At 40.9% G+C, this 20,058-nt stretch overlaps 2 protein-coding genes across 12 annotated transcripts in view; one reads left to right on the top strand and one right to left on the bottom strand.

Moving 5' to 3' along the window:
* The window catches only part of GEMIN5 (gem nuclear organelle associated protein 5), a 40,640-nt gene extending 27,109 nt beyond the window's left edge, over positions 1-13,531 (top strand). For 6 of the 8 annotated variants that reach the window (XM_078066778.1, XM_036114229.2, XM_078066776.1 and 3 more), the window contains 8 exons: positions 786-933; positions 3,720-3,839; positions 4,244-4,454; positions 6,611-6,859; positions 8,423-8,585; positions 9,361-9,865; positions 12,087-12,183; positions 12,970-13,531. In XM_078066778.1, coding sequence (XP_077922904.1) covers positions 786-933; positions 3,720-3,839; positions 4,244-4,454; positions 6,611-6,859; positions 8,423-8,585; positions 9,361-9,865; positions 12,087-12,183; positions 12,970-13,137 — 1,661 coding nt within the window. In that variant the 3' untranslated portion in view covers positions 13,138-13,531. Of the gene's footprint in view, positions 1-785; positions 934-3,719; positions 3,840-4,243; positions 4,455-6,610; positions 6,898-8,422; positions 8,586-9,360; positions 9,866-12,086; positions 12,184-12,969 lie in introns of those variants that run through there. The other 2 variants (XR_013445593.1, XM_078066779.1) reach the window with 2 other exon arrangements.
* CNOT8 (CCR4-NOT transcription complex subunit 8) overlaps positions 1-20,058 on the bottom strand; it is a 65,329-nt gene that overhangs the window by 22,986 nt on the left and 22,285 nt on the right. For 3 of the 4 annotated variants that reach the window (XM_036114239.2, XM_036114238.2, XM_078066782.1), the window contains one exon: positions 17,202-18,727. The exons of the other annotated variant lie outside the window; for it this stretch is intronic. In XM_036114239.2, the coding sequence (XP_035970132.1) occupies positions 18,578-18,727 (150 nt within the window). In that variant the 3' untranslated portion in view covers positions 17,202-18,577. Of the gene's footprint in view, positions 1-17,201; positions 18,728-20,058 lie in introns of those variants that run through there. 4 annotated transcript variants of the gene reach the window in all.

Below are 20,058 nucleotides of genomic sequence, written 5' to 3'. Positions count from 1 at the left end.
TCAGGAAGAGGCTGGTTACATCTTGTACCTCTAGACAGTAGAAGCTCCTATGAAAGAATGAGGCAGCTCTGTGCATTCTAATATGGAATAGAGCTCCAAGGTGTAGTAAGTGAAAAGAATCAAGGTATAGATGCACAGCAGTACTTATTAGTCTGTCATTTATACTTAAGTGTGTCTTCATAGACTTTTTCAAAAAGGTTTCAAAAAACTAATAATAATGGTTTTCTCCAGGGAAAGGAATTTGGACAAGTTTGGGTGGATAGATGCCAGGATAACAAGGAAAGCTTTTATGCCATGCCCAGTTTTAACTGTATTTAAGTATACTATATATAGAGAGAGGGAGAGAGAAGTACACAGGCCATTGTCGAGACTGACAAGGAATTTCACCAGCCTGAATACACCCCTGTAACTGGCACGCATATCAAGAAGGGTAACACTACCAGCACCCTGGAAGCTTCTCTCATGCTGCTTTTCATTCAGTCTCCACACACCCCAACAAGGGTAATCACTGTCCTGACATCCATACTCTTTTGTACCTCTTGAATTTTGCACTATTTTGTATGTGTTACATAACCAAAGAAAAAAACTGATGTTTTAAAATGTGGGTATAGAGAGAGTAGATGAAGCAGATGATCTGTAATGGCAGCTGAATTAGTATCTAAATGTTATACTTAATGCAGTGACTAAAACCAAGGCATTTTTAACACAAATGTATGTATGTGCTAATTTTTTTTCTTAAACCTGCTTCTTATTCAACCACCACCTTTTCTTTTTTTTTTTAATAGCTGGCTACCATGTGTGGCTGTGGGCCGTGGAAGCTTTTGCCAAACAGCTGTGTTTTCAAGATCAGTATGTCAAGGCTGCCTCTCACCTACTTTCTATCCACAAAGTGTATGAAGCTGTAGAGCTGCTCAAGTCAAACCATTTCTACAGGTTTGCATGACCCTACAATTGAACCAATAGTTGAACATAATGTGAAATTCATCTGTTAAACAGCTCGGCTTACTGACAACTGGCACAAACCTCTGTTGTAATTAAACATCTCAAACATACAGAAATATACGTACACTAGCTTAACAAACATCAATGCACCCACTACCTGTACTTAACAAATGTTAATTTTTGTCAGTGTTTGCCGCTGATCTTTTTCAGAACTTCTTTATCCCTAAAGTAACACAAATAGAGAAAACGGTACAAATAGAGAAAACGGTATAAGACAGACAGGATCTTGCCAACCACCCCAAAAGCTCCCCGTGCCCCCAGTTTTGTTTTGTTTTAAGTATAGCATTCCAGATTTGGTTGAATTGCCTTTCTCCAATTCTGTCCTCATCCCTTCTCTAGAAGTAACCACTCTCCTGAGATTGGTATGAATCCTTCCTATCCAAGTTATTACACTTTCACTATAATATAACATAGTAAGTAGTGACAAACAGAAGGAATGAAGTATTTCTTGTAAACAGCATACAATTTGGTCTTGTTTTTTATCCAGTCTGATGGTTTCTGTCTTTTAATTGGAGTGCATAGGCCATTTACAATTAGTGTAAATACTGGTGCGATTAAAATTTACCATCTTGCTACTTATCCCATCTATTATTTGTTCATTTTGTCTTTTCCTGCTTTCTTTTGAATCAATTGAATATTTTCTTATCTCCAATACTGGCTTATTAGCTATACTCCTATTCATTTATTTTATGGTTGCTTTAGGGCTTGTGATGATTAGCATTTTTAATTTATCACAGTTTACTTTCAAATAATATTGTATTACTTCTTACAGACAATATATTTCTTTCCTTCCTACCTGTCCTTTTTGCTGTTGTCATATATTTGACATGTTATAGCCCCAGATTATACTATTAGAATTTTTGCTTTAACCTGCCATCTTTTTAAATAATTTTTTATTAATTTTAAAATATTTTTTTAATATTTGCCCACATACGTATTTCCAGCATTTTTCATTCTCTTATATAGGTCCAACGCTCTAATTGCTATCAACTCCTTCTTCACCTGAACAAGATCTTCACATCTTGTAGTGTGATTCTTCTGGCAACCAATTCCATCAACTTTTGTCTGTCTTTTATAAAGCCTGTAATTTTGCTTTCATTTTAAAGGATCTTTCTCTGGCAGTTTTTGTCTTTCAGGGCGTCAAAGATGACATTCCTTTCTCTTACATTGTTTTTGAGTTGACTACTGCATTTAATCTCATCTTTATTATATAGGAACTATGTCATTTTTCTCTTACTATTTTTAGGACTTTCTGCCATCACTGATTTTCAGCCATTTGATGTGATGGCTTTGAGAGGACTTTCTTTTTCTTTATTCTGTTTTGGTCTGTCTGCCTTTAGAGAGTGTGGAACTCTGTTTTAGAGAGCATTAAAGTTGCTATGGATCTAGGGCGCCTGGGTGGCTCAGTCAGTTAAGTGGCTGACTTCGGCTCAAGTCATGATCCTGGGTTCCTGGGATCGAGCCCCGTGTCAGGGCTCCCTGCTCAGTGGGAAGTCTGCTTCTCCCTCTGCCCCTCCCACAGCTCATGCTTGCTCGCTCACTTGCTCTCTCAAATAAATAAAATCTTAAAAAAGTTGCTATGGATCAGCTTGATCTTTTCATAGCTTGTTTTTAGGCTTTCTTAGGACAAGTTTAAAGAAATCTATACTCTAGAATTAGTTGGCCCTTCTACCTTCTGAATGCCTTGTGTATTCAACAAATCAACTCACATGTCTGGCTGGTCAAAACACAAAAGTCCCCCAGGCCCCTGAGTGAGCTCTGGGAGGTACTGAGCTTACAGTTCCCTGATTGTTCTTTGTCCAGCCTTAAAGAGTTTCGTACACATGTATGGTTTAGCCAAAGACTCCATGGGATTCCCCACACAGAGTTCTGTAGATCCTTCTCTGGACAGCTTCTTCCTCCTATCATCCTGGCCCTTAGATTCCAATTGCTTTGTCTCTCCTCCACTCAGTGAGACTGCTGAGGCTCTGCTGGGGTTCCCTGTAGAAAGATGCCTGCAGCGGGGCCCTGACAGGGCTCACATCATTGGTTCCCTTCTCTCTAGGATGACAGTCCTGAGCTGCCTGGTGCCCAGGGTCTGAAAAAATACATATTTTGTCTAGTTTTATGGCAGGAGGGTGAGTCTGGTCACTATTACTCCGTCATGGCTAGAAGTTGATATCTCAAAATACTTCTTAAATATTGTTCTGCCTAGATCAATTTAATCTAAAATACTTTAATTCCAGCTACAACTTTATGTTGGCTGCAACTAAGAAGTTGTATGTCACTTGGAAAATATTAGTTCACAGAATTATACAGATACTCTAAATGTTAACACATTTCATTATAAAATATCCAAAAAAAAAATCACATTTTTTAGTACCACCATCGGTCTCTTCAGAAGAATCTTTAACTTTCGAGAAGCTGTCATGCCCAGAGTAGCAGGCACAAATTTCCTAAAATTCTAATTTTCACTTGAAAGCTCAAATTTTATCATTGGCAACAATACTGCTGGTTGTTTTCTGTGAAGGGACAGGACTTGGGGACCCCCAGGAATCCACAGACCACACGTTAAGAACTGCTGACCTAGGTAAAGAATTGAGCTCAGCATGTGGTTTTAACTTCTCATGTAGTACAGGAAAACGTTTTTTTATAGGCTGTTGAACAGTATAAACAATACAAGAGGGACAATTTGTCCTAGCCTTTTCAAATTGGTTAATACCTGTTCTTGCCTCTAGGGAAGCTATTTCAGTTGCCAAGGCCCGACTGCGCCCAGAGGACCCGATCCTGAAGGACCTATATCTCACCTGGGGAGCCATCCTGGAAAAAGATGGCCATTATGCTGTAGCCGCCAAATGGTAAGCCTGAGGGAACAGGCATGTATCCGAACATAGAAGAACAGGATAAGAATACATTTGGGGGGGATGTAAAGTGAATAGAAAATAAAAAGGCACATGTGTTTTAAACCCGGCTTCATAAGATTCATCAGGACCTACCTCCTTGGTATTTATATGAATCATGGTAACTATTCAGGAAACCTCAGTAGCAGACTCAGGAGGTCCCCCTTTTTCTAGTAATGTCTTTACCATCAAACAAGGAAACTGGAAGGGAATGAAGACTCTGTTTGGGTTCAGTTCAGCAAATGTTGAGGTTCCTTTATGTCCTTACCCTGTATGAGGCTGTCACTCATTATCTGTGTGGCAGTGGAAGGGGGAATAGGAGATCTGTTTATGACACTTTGGGGTTTTCTTTTGTATTGCAGCTATTTAGGGGCTGCTTCTGCCTACGACGCAGCCAAAGTTTTGGCCAAGAAGGGAGATGCAGCATCACTTAAGACGGCTGCAGAGTTGGCTTCCATTGTAGGAGAGAATGAGTTGTCCTCTTCCCTGGCTCTCCGATGTGCCCAGGAGCTGCTTTTGGCCAGGAACTGGGTGGGAGCCCAGGAAGCCCTGAAGCTGCATGAAAGTCTAAAGGTCAGTCTGTTACTGTATCTCCTGGTATTTAAGAAGGAAGGGCCCCAAGCCGTTTTCTAGTTGAATTCCAGATGAATAACCCAGTTGAACGAGCTGTACCAGTTAGGCAGGTATCCTTAGAAGTGTCCAGCAAGCTCTGGCCATACTATCCCATGGAAGTACCTTGGCTTGTCAGTTGCCACATTCAGAGTAAGAGAGAATGTGGTCATTCACAGTAGTTCTCCTTCTTTATCAGTTTGTGTACCACATATATGAGTAGACTTTAGTCAGCTCAGCCCCTAGGCTAGCAGTCTGGTATTTCTTCATTGGTGTCATCAGGTCTTTGAAGAGGGAGAGGAAGAGGGATTAGCCTCTGACAGAAATCATGGTGCTCTGCCATTGCACCCCTCGTTAGCTTTAAGCCATAAAGAAGTGTGGTAAAATCAGTATTTTGTTAAATGTCTATTTATCCCTTTCTGGTTAAAAATGAGTAATTTACCATTGCCTTATTTGACACATCAAAACCAAGATTACTTTTTTTTTTTTTAAGATTTTATTTATTTGACAGAGAGACACAGTGAGAGAGGGAACACAAGCAGGGGGAGTGGGAGAGGGAGAAGCAGGCTTCCCGCTGAGCAGGGAGGCCAGTGCGGGGCTTGATCCCAGGACCCTGCAGATGCTTAATGACTGAGCCACCTAGGCTCCCCAAAACCGAGATTACTTTTAAAAGCATCAGCATTCTCAGTTTCCAAAACACATAAACATTTGGTCCGTTTTAGACAACTTTGCTGGTCAGATACTAACATGAACTTTGTAAGTTCCTCTTTCCCTAGTAGAGTTACTGGGCCTAAAGACAGTTCCTAGCTAAATATTCATAGGCCAAGAAAAATAGTAGCTTTTGGGCACCTGGGTGGCTCAGTTGTTAAGCATTTGCCTTCGGCTCAGGTCATGATCCCGGGGTTCTGGGATCGAGCCCCACGTCGGGCTCCCTGCTCTGCGGGAAGCCTGCTTCTCCCTCTCCCACTCTCCCTGCTTGTGTTCCTTCTCTGGCTGTCTCTCTCCCTGTCAAATAAATAAAAATCTTGGGGCGCCTGGGTGCCTCAGTTGGTTAAGCAACTGCCTTCAGCTCAGGTCATGATCCTGGAGTCCCGAAATCGCGTCCCCCATCGGGCTCCCTGTTCGGTGGGGAGCCTGCTTCTCCCTCTGACCCTCCCCCCTCTCATGCTCTCTCTCTCTCTCCTTCTCTCTCTCAAATAAATAAATAAAATCCTTAAATAAATAAAAATCTTTAAAAAAAAAGGAAAATAAATACTGCAAAATAAAAATGGAGACAAAAGTAGTATACCCTCAAAGATAGTGTCATTTTGTGTATTAGTTATAAGTGACCAAATCTAGAGAGAGTTTAATTTATCCATAGCAAAAAAAAAAAAAAAAAGTTTCCAAAATGGCTATTTAGCATTTCTTTTTTTCCTCTTAAACAGCATCCTTATCAAAGCAAGAAAACCTTTAAGCTTATGCTAAATGCTGTTCTGATAATGATCAGGCTATTTTGGCTACGTGGAACAGAGACCTTCTGAAGCTTAACTGAGAAGATATTATTATAAGGGTACACATGAATCTCATGGCAACTGAAAGTCTAGCAAAAAGAAAGATTTTCTTCTAGGGCTTCTCTCTGTGCTTCTATTCTCGTCTCTTCCAGCTGACTCCCTCTTAAACTTACTGAGACGTGGTGCCTAACATCGCCCCAGCTCTCAGATCTACACAGCTTATCTGCCGTAGCACCTTCTGCCCATTACACTTTATTTCTGTATCCCTTAATCTAAAGTTTGGGCAGGGGCTAAGAACTGGATGAATCCAGGCCATCTTTCCTCAAACTGGGCCACAAGACTTAGGTGGCTGGCCTGCACGTGGCTTACATTATAGTGGGCAGGGCTCCGTGTTATAAAAATGTTTGCGTGGGCTCCAGGCTACTTCCAGGATCCCTGCAAAGGCATCTGGAAAAATGTCTGTTAGATCACATCTTTTCCCCCTCACTCGTGACTCACACTGGCCAGAGGCAGCCCACTAAGGGGTTTGGTTGCTACAGATGTAATGGGGAACACACTGAGAAACTGAGAACTCTCGAGACAGGCACTTGCACTGCATGACAGTTCCTATCCTTTGTGGTTGGGCTCCAGGGGCAGAGACTGGTGTTTTGCCTTCTTGAGCTACTGTCCAAGCACCTGGAGGAGAGGCAGCTTTCAGAGGCCAGAAGCTCTTCCTACAACGCCTGGGCTGCGGGCCCTGAAGGGCCCTTCGTGGAGAGGGTGACTGCTGTATGGAAGAGTACCTTCAGCCTGGATAGCCCAGAGCAGTACCAGGCGGCACTGCAGCAACTGCAGAGTACCCAGTACCCGTCTGCTACCAGCAGCACTCCCTCCAAACAGGTACCCTGTCTGCTACCAGCAGCACTCCCTCCAAACAGGTACCCTGTCCTCACTCTAGTAAGACGTCCTTACTCCGTGTCCACTGTAATGAAACAAGCTGAATGCCAGTTTGCATTTCAGGAAAGACGAAGGCAGGCCCAGGCAACCTGGAAAGATCCCTCCGGACTAATTAAAGCCTTTTGGCTTGGAAGTTAGTCTTGATCAGTCTTCTCTTAAAAAAAAAAAAAAAGGAACAGAAAAAAAGCCTAAAAATACAGAAAAGCATAGAGAAAAATAGAGTACCCGTCATCCAGAATTAACAAATGTTCACATTTTGTCATTTTTGCTTTACTGTGTTTTGGTTTTGTTTTGTGTATTCTTCTAGTTTTTAGTAAAAGAAATACAATAAGGTTGAAGTCCCTGGTACCCCATTTCCCTTTCCTAGCTCACCAAAGGCAGCCCCTAAGTCAGGCCATATGTATTCTTTTGTGCCTTCCTTATTTCAGTGAGCAGTTTGTAAAATCTCTCCATATTGATGCAAAGAGATAAAGTTGATTCATTGTAACAGCTATACCTATCCTATAAATAGGTATCAGTTTATCTACTTTTTCTTTTGAAAATGAGGGCACATTATTTTTGAAAAACAAGACTTTCTCAAATGATATATAACACTTTGGGAAACAGTTTGGCAGTTTCTTATAAAGTTAAACATAGACATGCTCAGGAACCCAGCAATCCCACTGCCTAGATATTTCACTAAAAGAAATGAAATCGGGTGTCCACACAAACTTTTACACAAATGTTTGTTGCAGCTTAGTTCACAACAACCAAAAATGAGAACCCAAATGTCCATCAGTTGGTGAATGGATATGCAGATATGTTATATCCATATAGTGGAATACTATGCAACACCAAAAAGGACCGAACCAGTGACGTAGAAATAGTATCAGTGAATCCTGAAACTCTTATGATAAGTGAAAGAACGAAGACACAAAAGACTGTATACTCGTGTTTCTATTTATATGAATTCTAGAAAAGACAAAATTTATAGTGACCAAAACTAGATCAGTGGTTGCCAGGGGGTGGGGAGAGGGGATTGCGTACAAAGGGACACACGGGGATATTTTACAATGATGAAAATGTTCTAGGTCTTGATTTTGGTGGTGATTGTAGCATATATATATATATATATACACACACACACACACACACAGATATATGTATTTACCAAAACTCATCAAATTGCTCACTATAAATTATCTTAATTATACTCCAGCTTGGTTGGTTGAATTATAGCTTTTAGTTCCGAAACTCACTTTTTGTTTTAATTAAATACAAATGTCAAGGCATTTTTTTTTTTTAGCATGAGCAGACTTTAACACCAGACAAGGTATGTTACTGTGCAGCTAGATAGGAAAGTTTCTCGGATAGGGAAGCAAAAATGGGTGGTGGAGATAGGAGAAGCTTTCTTAAACGTCCATGGTCTATACTTCTTCCAAGTGCAGTCAATAGGAATATTTCTGGTATCATCACAGTGCTTGCTGTGGGAGAATATTTAAGTGAAACTCTGGCTCCTCCCTCCAGCTTCTGCTTCACATTTGCCATGACCTGACCTTGGCAGTGCTGAGCCAGCAGGTGGCCTCCTGGGACGCGGCTGTGGAAGCCCTGCTTCGGGCTGTGGTCCGGAGCTACAACTCCGGAAACTTCACCATCATGCAGGAAGTGCACTCAGCCTTTCTTCCTGAAGGTAAATGACCGCCCCCGCACCCCAATCTCTGCTGGGGCATGCCTACTAATGGATGATATAACCACCACCAGTTGTATAGCACTAGGAGGACATACATCAGTGAAAGACAGAGACCAGACAGCTATGCATTTACCACCCAGTTTGAATTCTCTTACCCAGGCTCCTAAGAGGTAGCCAGAATGACTGAGCTGTTTTCCTTTACCTGGCCCTACCTACCTTATCTACCTTACTGCCTTCTATAAATTTTCCTACACAGTTTGAGAGAAATAGTCATGTGCTCACAAGTTAGTTAAGAATGGAAAAGCTCATGGGGTGCTTGGCTGGCTCAGTCGGAGGAGCATGCAACTCTTGATCTCAGGATTAGAAGTTTGAGCCCCACGTTGGGTGTAGAGAAACATTTAAAATAAATCAATGAATTAAAAAAAAACAGAGAAGCACAGCAGAAAGACATTCTTTGAGCTGCACAGTCACTAAACTAAATCACTGTGATTTTTTCAGACATAGTGGGATCTTACCTACCAGAGCTTTCATAGGAAGATGGAATATTTTTTCTATAATGCTTTGACACGTAGAGTACAGCAACAAGAATGCTGTCCTAGGTCAGGAAATGTTTAGCTCTAGTTGGCTTTTGGTGAAGGGCATGTGGTCCCATGGATCACTGCTATCCTTTCTTCTTGAGATCCTCTCCTTGAGTGATAGGAAACATAAGGGGAGGGGCCAGATTTCTAGCAGATAAAGAAACACACAACCCTAAATCCTTTTCTTCTCCCCCTAGGCTGTGACCATCTAAGAGACAAACTAGGTGAACATCAGTCCCCCACCACACCAGCTTTCAAAAGTTTGGAGGCCTTTTTTATTTATGGACATCTGTATGAATTCTGGTGGTCTCTCTCCAGGCCTTGCCCCAAATCCAGTGTTTGGGTAAGAGCTGCTCACAGAAGGACAACCTCTGTTGAGCAAAGCCAGCAGATAAACAATGCCAGCCCTGAAGAAACAGACCCCAAAGTTTCTCAGCCAGAGACAAGCAGGCCTCCAGAATTAGATGTGAGACTCACAGAAGAAAGCGAGCAGATGCTGATCACTTGTAAAGAGCTTTTTTCAGAAAAGCACGCCAGTCTCCAAAACTCACAGAGAACCGTTGCTGAAGTCCAAGAGACCTTGGCAGAAATGATCCGCCAACACCAGAAGAGTCAAGTCTGTAAGTCTACAACAAATGGTCCCGATAAGAATGAATCTGAACAGGTGGCAGAACAGTCCCTCTCTAGTCCTCCGAGTGAGTGGTAAGTAGTGAATCTGTACAAGGTGGAATTGGACATACCCTGCTGAGTTCTCACATCTTCATCAGATAAAAATCAGCACATGATGAGTTTGATCAGGTCACTTGCCAGCACCATAATATGGTATGCACCAGCCTCGGAGTCCAGCATGGGTTCTAATCCTGGCTCTACTGAGTGACCTCAGGCAAGATTCTTAATGTTTCTGAGCTTTTGTTCCCTCATCTATAATTGGGAGTACCTACTCCTACCTTGCTTGTTTGGGGAGTTAAATGAAATCACAAATAATGTTAATAACAATAGGACAGACAATAAAATAATACCTTTGAGCAAAAAGTAGATTTCCCCCTCCCCAAAAAATTAATCATGTAAAATGGGGAGTTGTATTATTGCATCATTAATGAAAACCACAGTTTTTCAGTTGTTCTGTGCTATCCCAGAAAATACACAAAAAAATAGTGGTACAAAACTGCATGTTGAATTGAGAAAATCCCAAGTGATCAGAATGCTGTAGCATCCTAATCACTTCTGTTCACCACAGGGTCCAGGTGGATGACAGGAGCCAATCACCAATCACTGTAAAGCTCATCTGCACTATTACAGGGCCCTCTGCCTTGGGCATTTGTGGTGATTAATGATTACTGGTTGGTTATTATGCTGAGTGCCTTTTACCTAGATTGTCTTCCAGCACAAGGCTTAAAACATAGTAACTAGTACCATCAATAAACTGATAACTAGTGTTAGTAACTGAAAAAAAAAAAAATTAAGAAGTTTTGAAGCCCTTATATATTTATTGCTGTAAAAATACTCCCATTGGGGGAAAAAAAGACTCCCATTGAAATCTTGAGTCAGAGTTTTGAGTCACTTTTCCAGTAAGCCACCACACTCTAGGCAGCTCTAGGTTTGGTTTTAGTAACAAGAAAAACACTAAAAAGTTCTCTAACCCAGCAGCTCTTAACCTCTAGATCACAGGACTCCTTTGAGAAGCTTAAGACACTCTTCCCAGAAAAAATGTGCGTCCATATACCTACGGTTAGGAGCCCCAGCTATGTCGACTATTCCCAGAGAAATCCAGGCTTTCTGCACTTGGCTGCAAAATTGAATCCCCTCAAGATCCTAAATTTTCATTAGAGCTATGTGTCTGAGAAGTGGGGATTTGGAAAATAGTGAATGGTATTTCATTTTGAAAACTTCGTATCAAATTAAATTCCCTCCTCTTGACCTTTGTATTAAAAATGAGAGGTAAGACCCAGATGACAAAAGAATTTTATTTATGGGTTGGTGGGAATGCAAGCTGGTGCAGCCACTCTGGAAAACAGTATGGAGGTTCCTCAAAAAGTTGAAAATAGAGCTACCATATGATCCAGCAATTGCACTCCTGGGTATTTACCCCAAAGATACAAAAGTAGGGACCCGAAAGGGTACATGCACCCCGATGTTTATAGCAGCAATGTCCACAGTGGCCAAACTGTGGAAAGAGCCAAGATGTCCATCGACAGATGAATGGATAAAGAAGATGTGGTATATATATACAATGGAATATTATGCAGCCATCAAAAGGAATGAGATCTTGCCATTTGCAACGACGTGGATGGAACTGGAGGGTGTTATGCTGAGCGAAATAAGTCAAACAGAGAAAGACATGTATCATATGACCTCACTGATATGAGGAATTCTTAATCTCAGGAAACAAACTGAGGGTTGCTGAAGTGGGGGGTGGGGTGGGAGGGATGGGGTGACTGGGTGATGGACACTGGGGAGGGTATGTGTTCTGGTAAGTGCTGTGAATTGTGCAAGACTGTTGAATCTCAGATCTGGACCTCTGAAACAAATAATGCAATATATGTTAAGAAAGAAAAAAAGAAGAAGAAGAATGTAGCAGGAGGGGAAGAATGAAGGGGGGGAAATCGGAGGGGGAGAAGAACCATGAGAGACAATGGACTCTGAAAAACAAACTGAGGGTTCTAGAGGGGAGGGGGTTGGGAGGATGGGTTGGCCTGGTGATGGGTATTGAGGAGGGCACGTTCTGCATGGAGCACTGGGTGTTGTGCACAAACAATGAATCATGGAACACTATATCTAAAACTAATGATGTAATGTATGGGGATTAACATAACAATAAAAAAAAATTAAAAAAAAAAAAAAAAGAATTTTATTTATGGGATAACAGTTAAAAGTTATGTGGGGCAAGGCATATGACTTACGCTTTTTTTATTATTATTACTAGTAAAGAAGAAAAAAATCAGCCACTTTCTCTGCCTGAATTAACCAAAAGGCTTACGGAGGCAAATGAGAAAATAGCTAAATTTCCTGAGAGTATTAAGGTAAGATTTATAGCAGTTCATTTGGTAAAACATGATTTTTTTATATTATCTATTGACTATACCAAATTTTTAAGGTCATCTGATTCTTTGTACCAAATCTGTACACATTTGTATATGATTAAAAATTTAGGAGCCTGGGTGGCTCAGTCGTTAAGCGTCTGCCTTCGGCTCAGGTCATGATCCCAGGGTCCTGGGATCGAGCCCCGCGTCGGGCTCTCTGCTCAGCGGAAAGCCTGCTTCTCCCTCTCCCACTCCCCCTGCTTGTGTTCCCTCTCTCGCTGTGTCTCTCTCTGTCAAATAAATAAATAAAATCTTAAAAAAAAAAAAAATTTAGGATCCCATTGTGTCTGGTTAACTAAAATGTTTGTGAGAACGGGATTATTGACATCCCAAGCAATTTTATACCTCATTCTTCAGAGAAATGGAACAAATTTTGGAATTGGGAGGTAAAATAAAATTAAAATTGGTACCATGTATTTGATAGCTTACAGATGGATGGGTATATTTGAATGTGGCCCTGGTATTAAAGGAGAATCATGATTTGAATTAATTGAATAGGGCTCTAGAAAAAGAGTCTTTCATTTGAGAAAGGCTATCCCAGTAGCCATCCCAGTTTTGAGTGTCCTCTATCCTTAGAGTAAATGACAAAGAGCCTTATAAGGGAAATGGCTCAGCTGTGCCTGAGAAGTTTCACCAGATGAGACTTTTGAGTTGCTGGTGCCTCTGTGCAGGTATATGTGGCTCTTTTGCAAATGCTTCCTTGTTCATCCCTGTGTCATCTTTCAGACCTGGCCCTTCCCAGATGTGCTGGAGTGCTGCCTTATCCTGCTTCACATCGGGTCCCAGTGTCCTGGCAGCGTGACCCAGGACATGCGGCAACAGGCCCGAGAGCTCCTTCAGAAATACGGCAACACTAAAGTTTACAAAAGATACTGCCAGACCTTCTGCACGTGAATTTTCAAGGACCTTTAAGAAAACTGTGCCAAATTCAAAACATATGACACCCTTCACCTTGCAGTTACACCATGCCAGACATTCACTCTGATCCCTAGATGTTTTTGCAGTGATCTAAATAATACAAATGAGGGTCAAGTTTGAATTGACTCTATTCTACCCTTAGACATAGTGGAATCAGACTTTGGACTCAACTGTGGTTTCCTACTGGAGGAAGGATCATGAAAAGCCAGCAGTAGATATTCAGAACTAACACCTGCAGGGTGATTGTTGGTCATCTCTAAAGCCTTATGCAGGTTTCACCCAAAGAGGAGAAACTTTTTAACTACCCAAAGTGTTATGTTCTTAAACACAAGCTACCTTTATAAATACTTGCCTGATGGTAAACATGTCATTCTTGTTGGAGACAGAATTGCTACATTTTATGACTTGGTATCCTTTTCCTTACTGTTTTTGTTTACTTGGGTTCTCCCCTTCTATTCTTTCAAAGACTTCCTTAGAATGTGAAATAGGCCTTTACCCATCATGTTGACTTTACCATCCATCTGAACTTTAGGTCAAAAATTTGGTTTTATTGTTTCATGTAATTGCTTATTTAAGAACAAATAATTTACTAAAGCATTAGAAGAACAAATAACTAAAACTCAGATGTGTCTTATCCCTTCAGTTTTATAAAACGTAATGGTGACCAAAATAGCTCAGGAAGAAATTACTGTTTCAGTGGCTCTTAATCTTTTTTGGATCACAGGACCCTTTGAGAATTAAAACCACAGATGGTCTTTGAAGAAAAACGAATAATTCTGCATATGTAACTTTGGATCAGTGGACTCCAACTTCAGCATAATGGGATCCTACATACTATTTAATTGTAAAACCTGTTCATTCTCCCCCTCCCCACCCATTATTGAGCATTCTCTTGAGGTCTTTTCTTCTCTCTGGTTAAATAGTTGAACAATGTCAGGAACAGATGTTTCTGTAATATCCCAGTTGCTGGGGTGTAAAAATTAGATAGTCTGGGGTAGGGTCGGGAGGGATCACTCTTTCCCAATAATATAACTATTTTCTTTTGGGATTCATTGTGAAAACTTTTCTGCTTGAGTGTCCAGTTTACTTTTCAATTATTTCCTAAGTTGGAATTGTTGTGAGCAGCAAGAATAAAATTCATTAACAGGAACTCTAGGAAGGAAAAAGTTTAAGAGATTATTATTTAAAGATCTGACCAGGGGTTTTGTTTATTTTAACTAGACCTAGCTTTAGAATTTAAAAATGCTAACCAAAAAAAGCAAATATTGTAGAATTTAGATCCTCATGATTCTTTACACAGTAACTTGAACTTGAGGAAGAAGATGCATTGTTACCAGGGATGGAAAATCTTCTTGGCTGCAAAGATTATACATAGGCATGGCTATGTGGAGAACTAGATATCAGTTCTACAATCTTTGCTGAAATGAACAAATGCTTCAACTTGCAGAGATAGAAAAATATTTATTCCCTTCCACTTAATTAAAGAACAGTATTATTAAACTAGAAATTCTAAACTCCTTCATGATTTATCAGAACCATCATCTGTGCTTGGAGGAATCCTACACACTCCTCGATTACTGCTTTGGTAAGAACAAGAGTTACTACTTGACAACTAAGCAATAAAACTACCCGGAAGGTAACAGAAGTGACACGATTCCATTTCCTCCCAAAGTCCTCTCCTCTTTCCCATACTAGATAATGTAGTTAAAGCCATTCCAATTTGAATAAATGGTTTTCATTTCTATCTCCCTAATTATCAGAACCACAAAGAGCCAAAGCAACAAGGAGTTGACTCAAGCTTTCTAAGTAGGTATCACTAAGCAAATGAAGAGTGTTGGTCCTTTACTCAATCCGAACCCTGTAATACAAACCACCATCTCATTACCCAGATGATTGCTCTCGCCTCCCACTGTCTCTCAATCTGCTCTTATTACTGATTCTCTATTCTTCATATACCAATGACAAGTTTAAATTACAAATCAAATCTTACCAATTTCCTGTTTAAAAAAATTATTTCAGTATTTTCCCATTGTTAGTGGAAAAAACATCATCTTGCAGGGCCTCAAAGGCCCTGCCTGATCCCACCATTTATCTCTTGGCCTCCTGTTCTTAACACTCGCATCCTTGTTTCTAGATCCCACCCACACTGGTCTCTTAGGCTGCTGGAACCCACCAAGTTTTCTTGTCATCTCAGTAGTTTTGCCCATGTTCTTTCACCTGGTCCATTCTTACCCATCTCTTAGATCTCAGCTTAAATGTCCCTTCTCAAAAGACCGTCCCTGAACCTCAACCTAAAGGACATCAGTGTCCTGTACTTTACAGCTCACAAATTATTTTTGTGAATTATGTACTCTTTGGCAACACAGATGTAAGCTCCAATGAGGGCAGAGATTATGTCTTCCATGTGCTGTTTTATCCCTGGCATCTATTTACTACATCTAGTAGGTGTATAATGGAAACTTATGAACTGAATAAATTAGGAAACTGAAAGAATATTCATTAATAGCTTAGACTTAAAAGACTCAAAACAACTCATTCATACCAGCACTGGCTGACAATTAGGCTTGTACTTGGTAGTCAGCCTTACTAGATTAGAACAGAAATTTAAGAACATTTGGCAATTTATGTGGAGGGGCTTGAATTCACCCATAATTAGCATTCTCTGGTTACTCTCTACAGGACCATCCCTTTCTGAGCATAAGCACTCACAAAGCCCTACATGTGTTCATATATACGTATACAAAGCAAAGTTCTTGCCAGTTCTACTAAACTTGTGCCCTTTCTTTAGCAACACTTTATAAACTGTCTCTTACCCCTCCCACTCAACAATAAGTTCCTCAACCCTTCACCTCAACATCTCTCCTGACATAAGTCTCCTCAACTGTGGCAAAGATAAATTCCCTATTTGAATCCAAATTTAGGACATCTGGGGGCACCTTGGTGGCTCAGCTGGTTAAGTGTCTGCCTTCAGCTCAGGTCATGGTCCCAGGGTCCTGGGATCAAGCCCTACCTGCTCAGGGAGTAGTCTGTTTCTCCCTCTGCCCCCGCCCCCACTCTTGCACTCTCTCTCTCTCTCAAATAATAAAATCTTTTAAAAAAATAAATAGGGGCCCCTGGGTGGCTCAGTCGTTAAGTGTCTGCCTTTGGCTCAGGTCATGATCTCAGGGTCCTGGGATCTAGCCCAGTGTTGGGCTCCCTGCTCCGCAGGAAGCCTGCTTCTCCCTCTCCCACTCCCCTGCTTGTGTTCCCTCTCCTGCTGTGTCTCTGTCAAATAAATAAATAAAATCTTTAAAAAATAAAAAGATAAATTTAGGACATCTATGCAGGCCCCACAGTCACCAGCATGCCAAAGAACTTGGCTGAGAACCACTGACCCTCACCTAAGCTGCTTTTACCACAAATCAGTGATAAATACCTCTCTTCCTATATGTGAACATCCCAGTGAAAAGCCTAGATCTGCTCCTATACCAGACTTCTTGAAACTGTTTTGTGCCAATTGGAAGGGTTGGAAATAGTATGGAGCCAATGCTACAATACCACAAGTTCCATTTGTCTTAAAAGTCCACTAATTAACAAGCTAATCCACCAAATGGAGTGGTCCCAGGACAGAATTAAAACTAGTTTTCCTAGTAAGGGTGAACACTCAGTCGGGGATTATGAAGTGAAGAGACAATTCCATTTACACAGCTGGTCATTAAAAACTTCCTACAGGGATGCCTGGGTGGCTCAGTCGCTTAAGCGTCTGCCTTTGGCTCAGGTCATGATCCCAGGGTCTTGGGATCGAGCCCTGCATTGGGAATCTGCTTCTCCCTCTCCCGCTGCCCCTGCTTATGGTCTCCTCTCGCTCACACTCTCTCTCAAATAAATAAGATCTTAAAAAAAAAACAAAAAACTTCTACAAAGTGAGACATTTTATATCAAGCCAACTTGGGGGATATGGAGACAAGAGTTTGGGGGCAGGTGAGATGCTTCTAGTCACTGATTGCAAATAACTATCTTCTACAGTCAGCAATTAACAACTATGACAGACCGAACCTTCATGCCAGTAGTTAAAAAGAAATCTTTATTTTACAAAATTAAAAACATAAATAATATTTACAAGCATCTTAAATACCAGCTTATAATACTTGACATTTTCGAATCATTTGAAATTGAGTTTTCCATAAGCTTTTAAAATGCAAGACTATCCATCCACTTCAGTGAGTTACCAGTTTCATTTCCACCATTTCAAAGGGGTTTTTGGTTTTTCTAAATTGTCCATACTGTAGTCATTCAAAAAACAATACAATGTACTTTTTAAATGACTAGTTAAAAAAAAAAAATAACAGTCCTGAGCTTCCTACCCCACTTGTGGGATATTACTCCAAGAGAACTCTAACCAAATTCCTTACTGCCCTGTTTACATGTACCACTATTAACTTCTTAAAGACTCTTCTTAAAGACTCATCACATTCCTGGTACTCACGTAACCAGTCTCCCTAACTTCTCCTCAGGTTTGCTGAAAGGAAAAGCAGGGAGAACAAAGAGACGTGGAAAAACACAGATGACCATCTGAAATCACATTACTGAAAATATAAACTTACGGTCCAAAATTCTGATCTTATTTCATTCAGGAACAAATCCAAGATACTTTATTATATTAAAACTTAAAATGATTTCAAATGATAGACGTGACAGCAAATCTCGGTGGCACAATGGAACACAGACTTAAAGACACGTAAAGTGGTTAACTTAATACCCATTCTGGAGTTCCTCATGAATAAAGGGTAGACAGATTCAGAAGAATTTTGTTTTTAATAAAAGTTTTCATTATCTGGTCTTCAAAATTTCAGCACTAATTCATTTCCACATAATAGCACATAATTAGAGACTAACAAAACGTGAGGAAAGCAAATGTCCTAGAGAAAGTTCAAAAAAAAAAAGGAAGGGAGGAAAAGACATCTATAACCCACTTTACAAAAACACCATTTGTTCCACTTCCCCTGGAAGCCCTCAGCTCAGCTGAGAATCACATCAAAAAGTCTTCATCCTCAGAGAGTAGCAAGATTTAAAAGAAAAAGAATGACAACAGATAAAGAGTTATATATATTTTACTAGTCTGTTTCTGACTTGTCCTGGATATTTAAAAAGGTGTCAAATGAGCCATGGATGCTGGTGGCAGGAAGCAACTGGAGAGAGGCTTGGGGATGAGGAATAGGGAAGACTTGTTTACAAATTCAGAGTAAACTCCCCTCTTCTGGATCTAAAATAAAGACGTCGTTTGTCTTCAATACAACAAAAGTCTTTCTGTCACCGCAGATGGTAGGTACAGTTTGCTCAAAAGAAGCGTTTTCTCTTGGGGAGGAAGGTCAGTATACACAGTCAGCATATAAGCACCACTCTGGGATCAGGCCCGCCCTACAGAGCCTCGCCGCCATCACTGCTGCATGTTGTTGATGATAGCCAGGATGCTCATCTTCTCCTGGGCAGAGTCCACATCCTCATTCTGCTTCTGGGCCACTCCTGTGCCTAGGCCATAGAGCCGCCCACAGTACTTGGCATCATCAATACTGTCCTCAAAAAACAACTGCAGGATAGGACAGAGAACCCATGGTGAGAATCCCGCCAAGAGTCATGCCAAGTCTCAACACTACCACATCAGCACCTCCCAGTTGTCTCAAAGCTCTGAAAATCTACCCAACTAGAAAGTAACTTCATAAAGAAAGGCTCCGAGCCTCTCCTCTACATAGTCTTTTCATACTCCTTTTTTAATATACAGGCTCTCTTTTCTGTACAGACTTCTATTCTCCATGAGTTCTTTTACTGCCAGGATCCATGGGCTGCTGCCGCTGTTTAGTATAGCCACCTCCATTTCCTCCCTTCTCTTTAACAAGCAGTGCAGTGCTTAAGAGCTTGGGCTCTACACTCACCGTGTGACCTTCAACTCCCCTTGAGCCATGGTTCCCTATCTATAAAACGGGGTAACAGTAGGCTGTTACAAGTGAGATACTGGGTATTACACACTTCAGCAGGGTATCTCAACCCTGGCCCTAATGGGCAAGGTAATTCCTTGTTGGGGGGCATGGAGGGGAGCTGTCCAGTGTACCGTAGTACTGTAGGATGTTTAGTGGTATCCCTGGCCAGTAGTGGGCCTCTCCTCTGCTGCTCCAGATTGTGACAACCAAAAATGTCTCCAGACGTTGCCAAAGGAACCTAGGGGGAGCATGATGCCACCAGCTTTGTTGTTCTTTCTCAAGAATGCTTCGGCTATTTGGGGTCTTTTGTGGTTCCACACAAATTTTAAGATCATTTGTTCTATTTCTGTGAAAAATGCCACTGTAATTTTGATAGAGATTGCAATGAATCTGTAGACTGCTTTGGATAGTATGGACATTTTAAGAATATTAATTCTTCCAGGGGTGCCTGGGTGGCTCAGTTGGTTAAGCATCTGCCTCCGGCTCAGGTCATGATCCCAGGGTCGGGCTCCCTGCTCAGTGGGGAGTTTGCTTCTCCCTCTCCCTCTGCCCCTCTCTCTGCCTCAAATGAATAAAATCTTTTTAAAAAATGAATATTAATTCTTCCAATCCATGAGCACCAAATATCTTTCCATTTATTTGTGACTTCTTCAATTTCTTTCATCAATGCCTTATAGTTGTCAGGGTACAGGTCTTTTACCTCCTTGGTTAAACTTATTCCTAGGTACTTTATTGTTTTTGATGCAGTTGTAAATGGGATTGTTTCTTAACTTCTTTCTGATAGTTCATTATTAATATATAGAAACACAAGATATTTGTAACTGATTTTGTATCCTGAAATTTTACTGAATTCGTTAATTAGTTCTAAGAGCTCTTTGGTCGACTCCTTAGAGTTTTCTATGTATACCATGCCCCCTGAAAATAGTGACAGTTTTACTTCCTC

The sequence above is a fragment of the Halichoerus grypus genome, chromosome 2 (genome assembly GCF_964656455.1).
Source record: "Halichoerus grypus chromosome 2, mHalGry1.hap1.1, whole genome shotgun sequence".
NCBI lineage: Eukaryota > Metazoa > Chordata > Mammalia > Carnivora > Phocidae > Halichoerus > Halichoerus grypus.
This window is presented reverse-complemented; position numbering and strand designations above follow the sequence as displayed.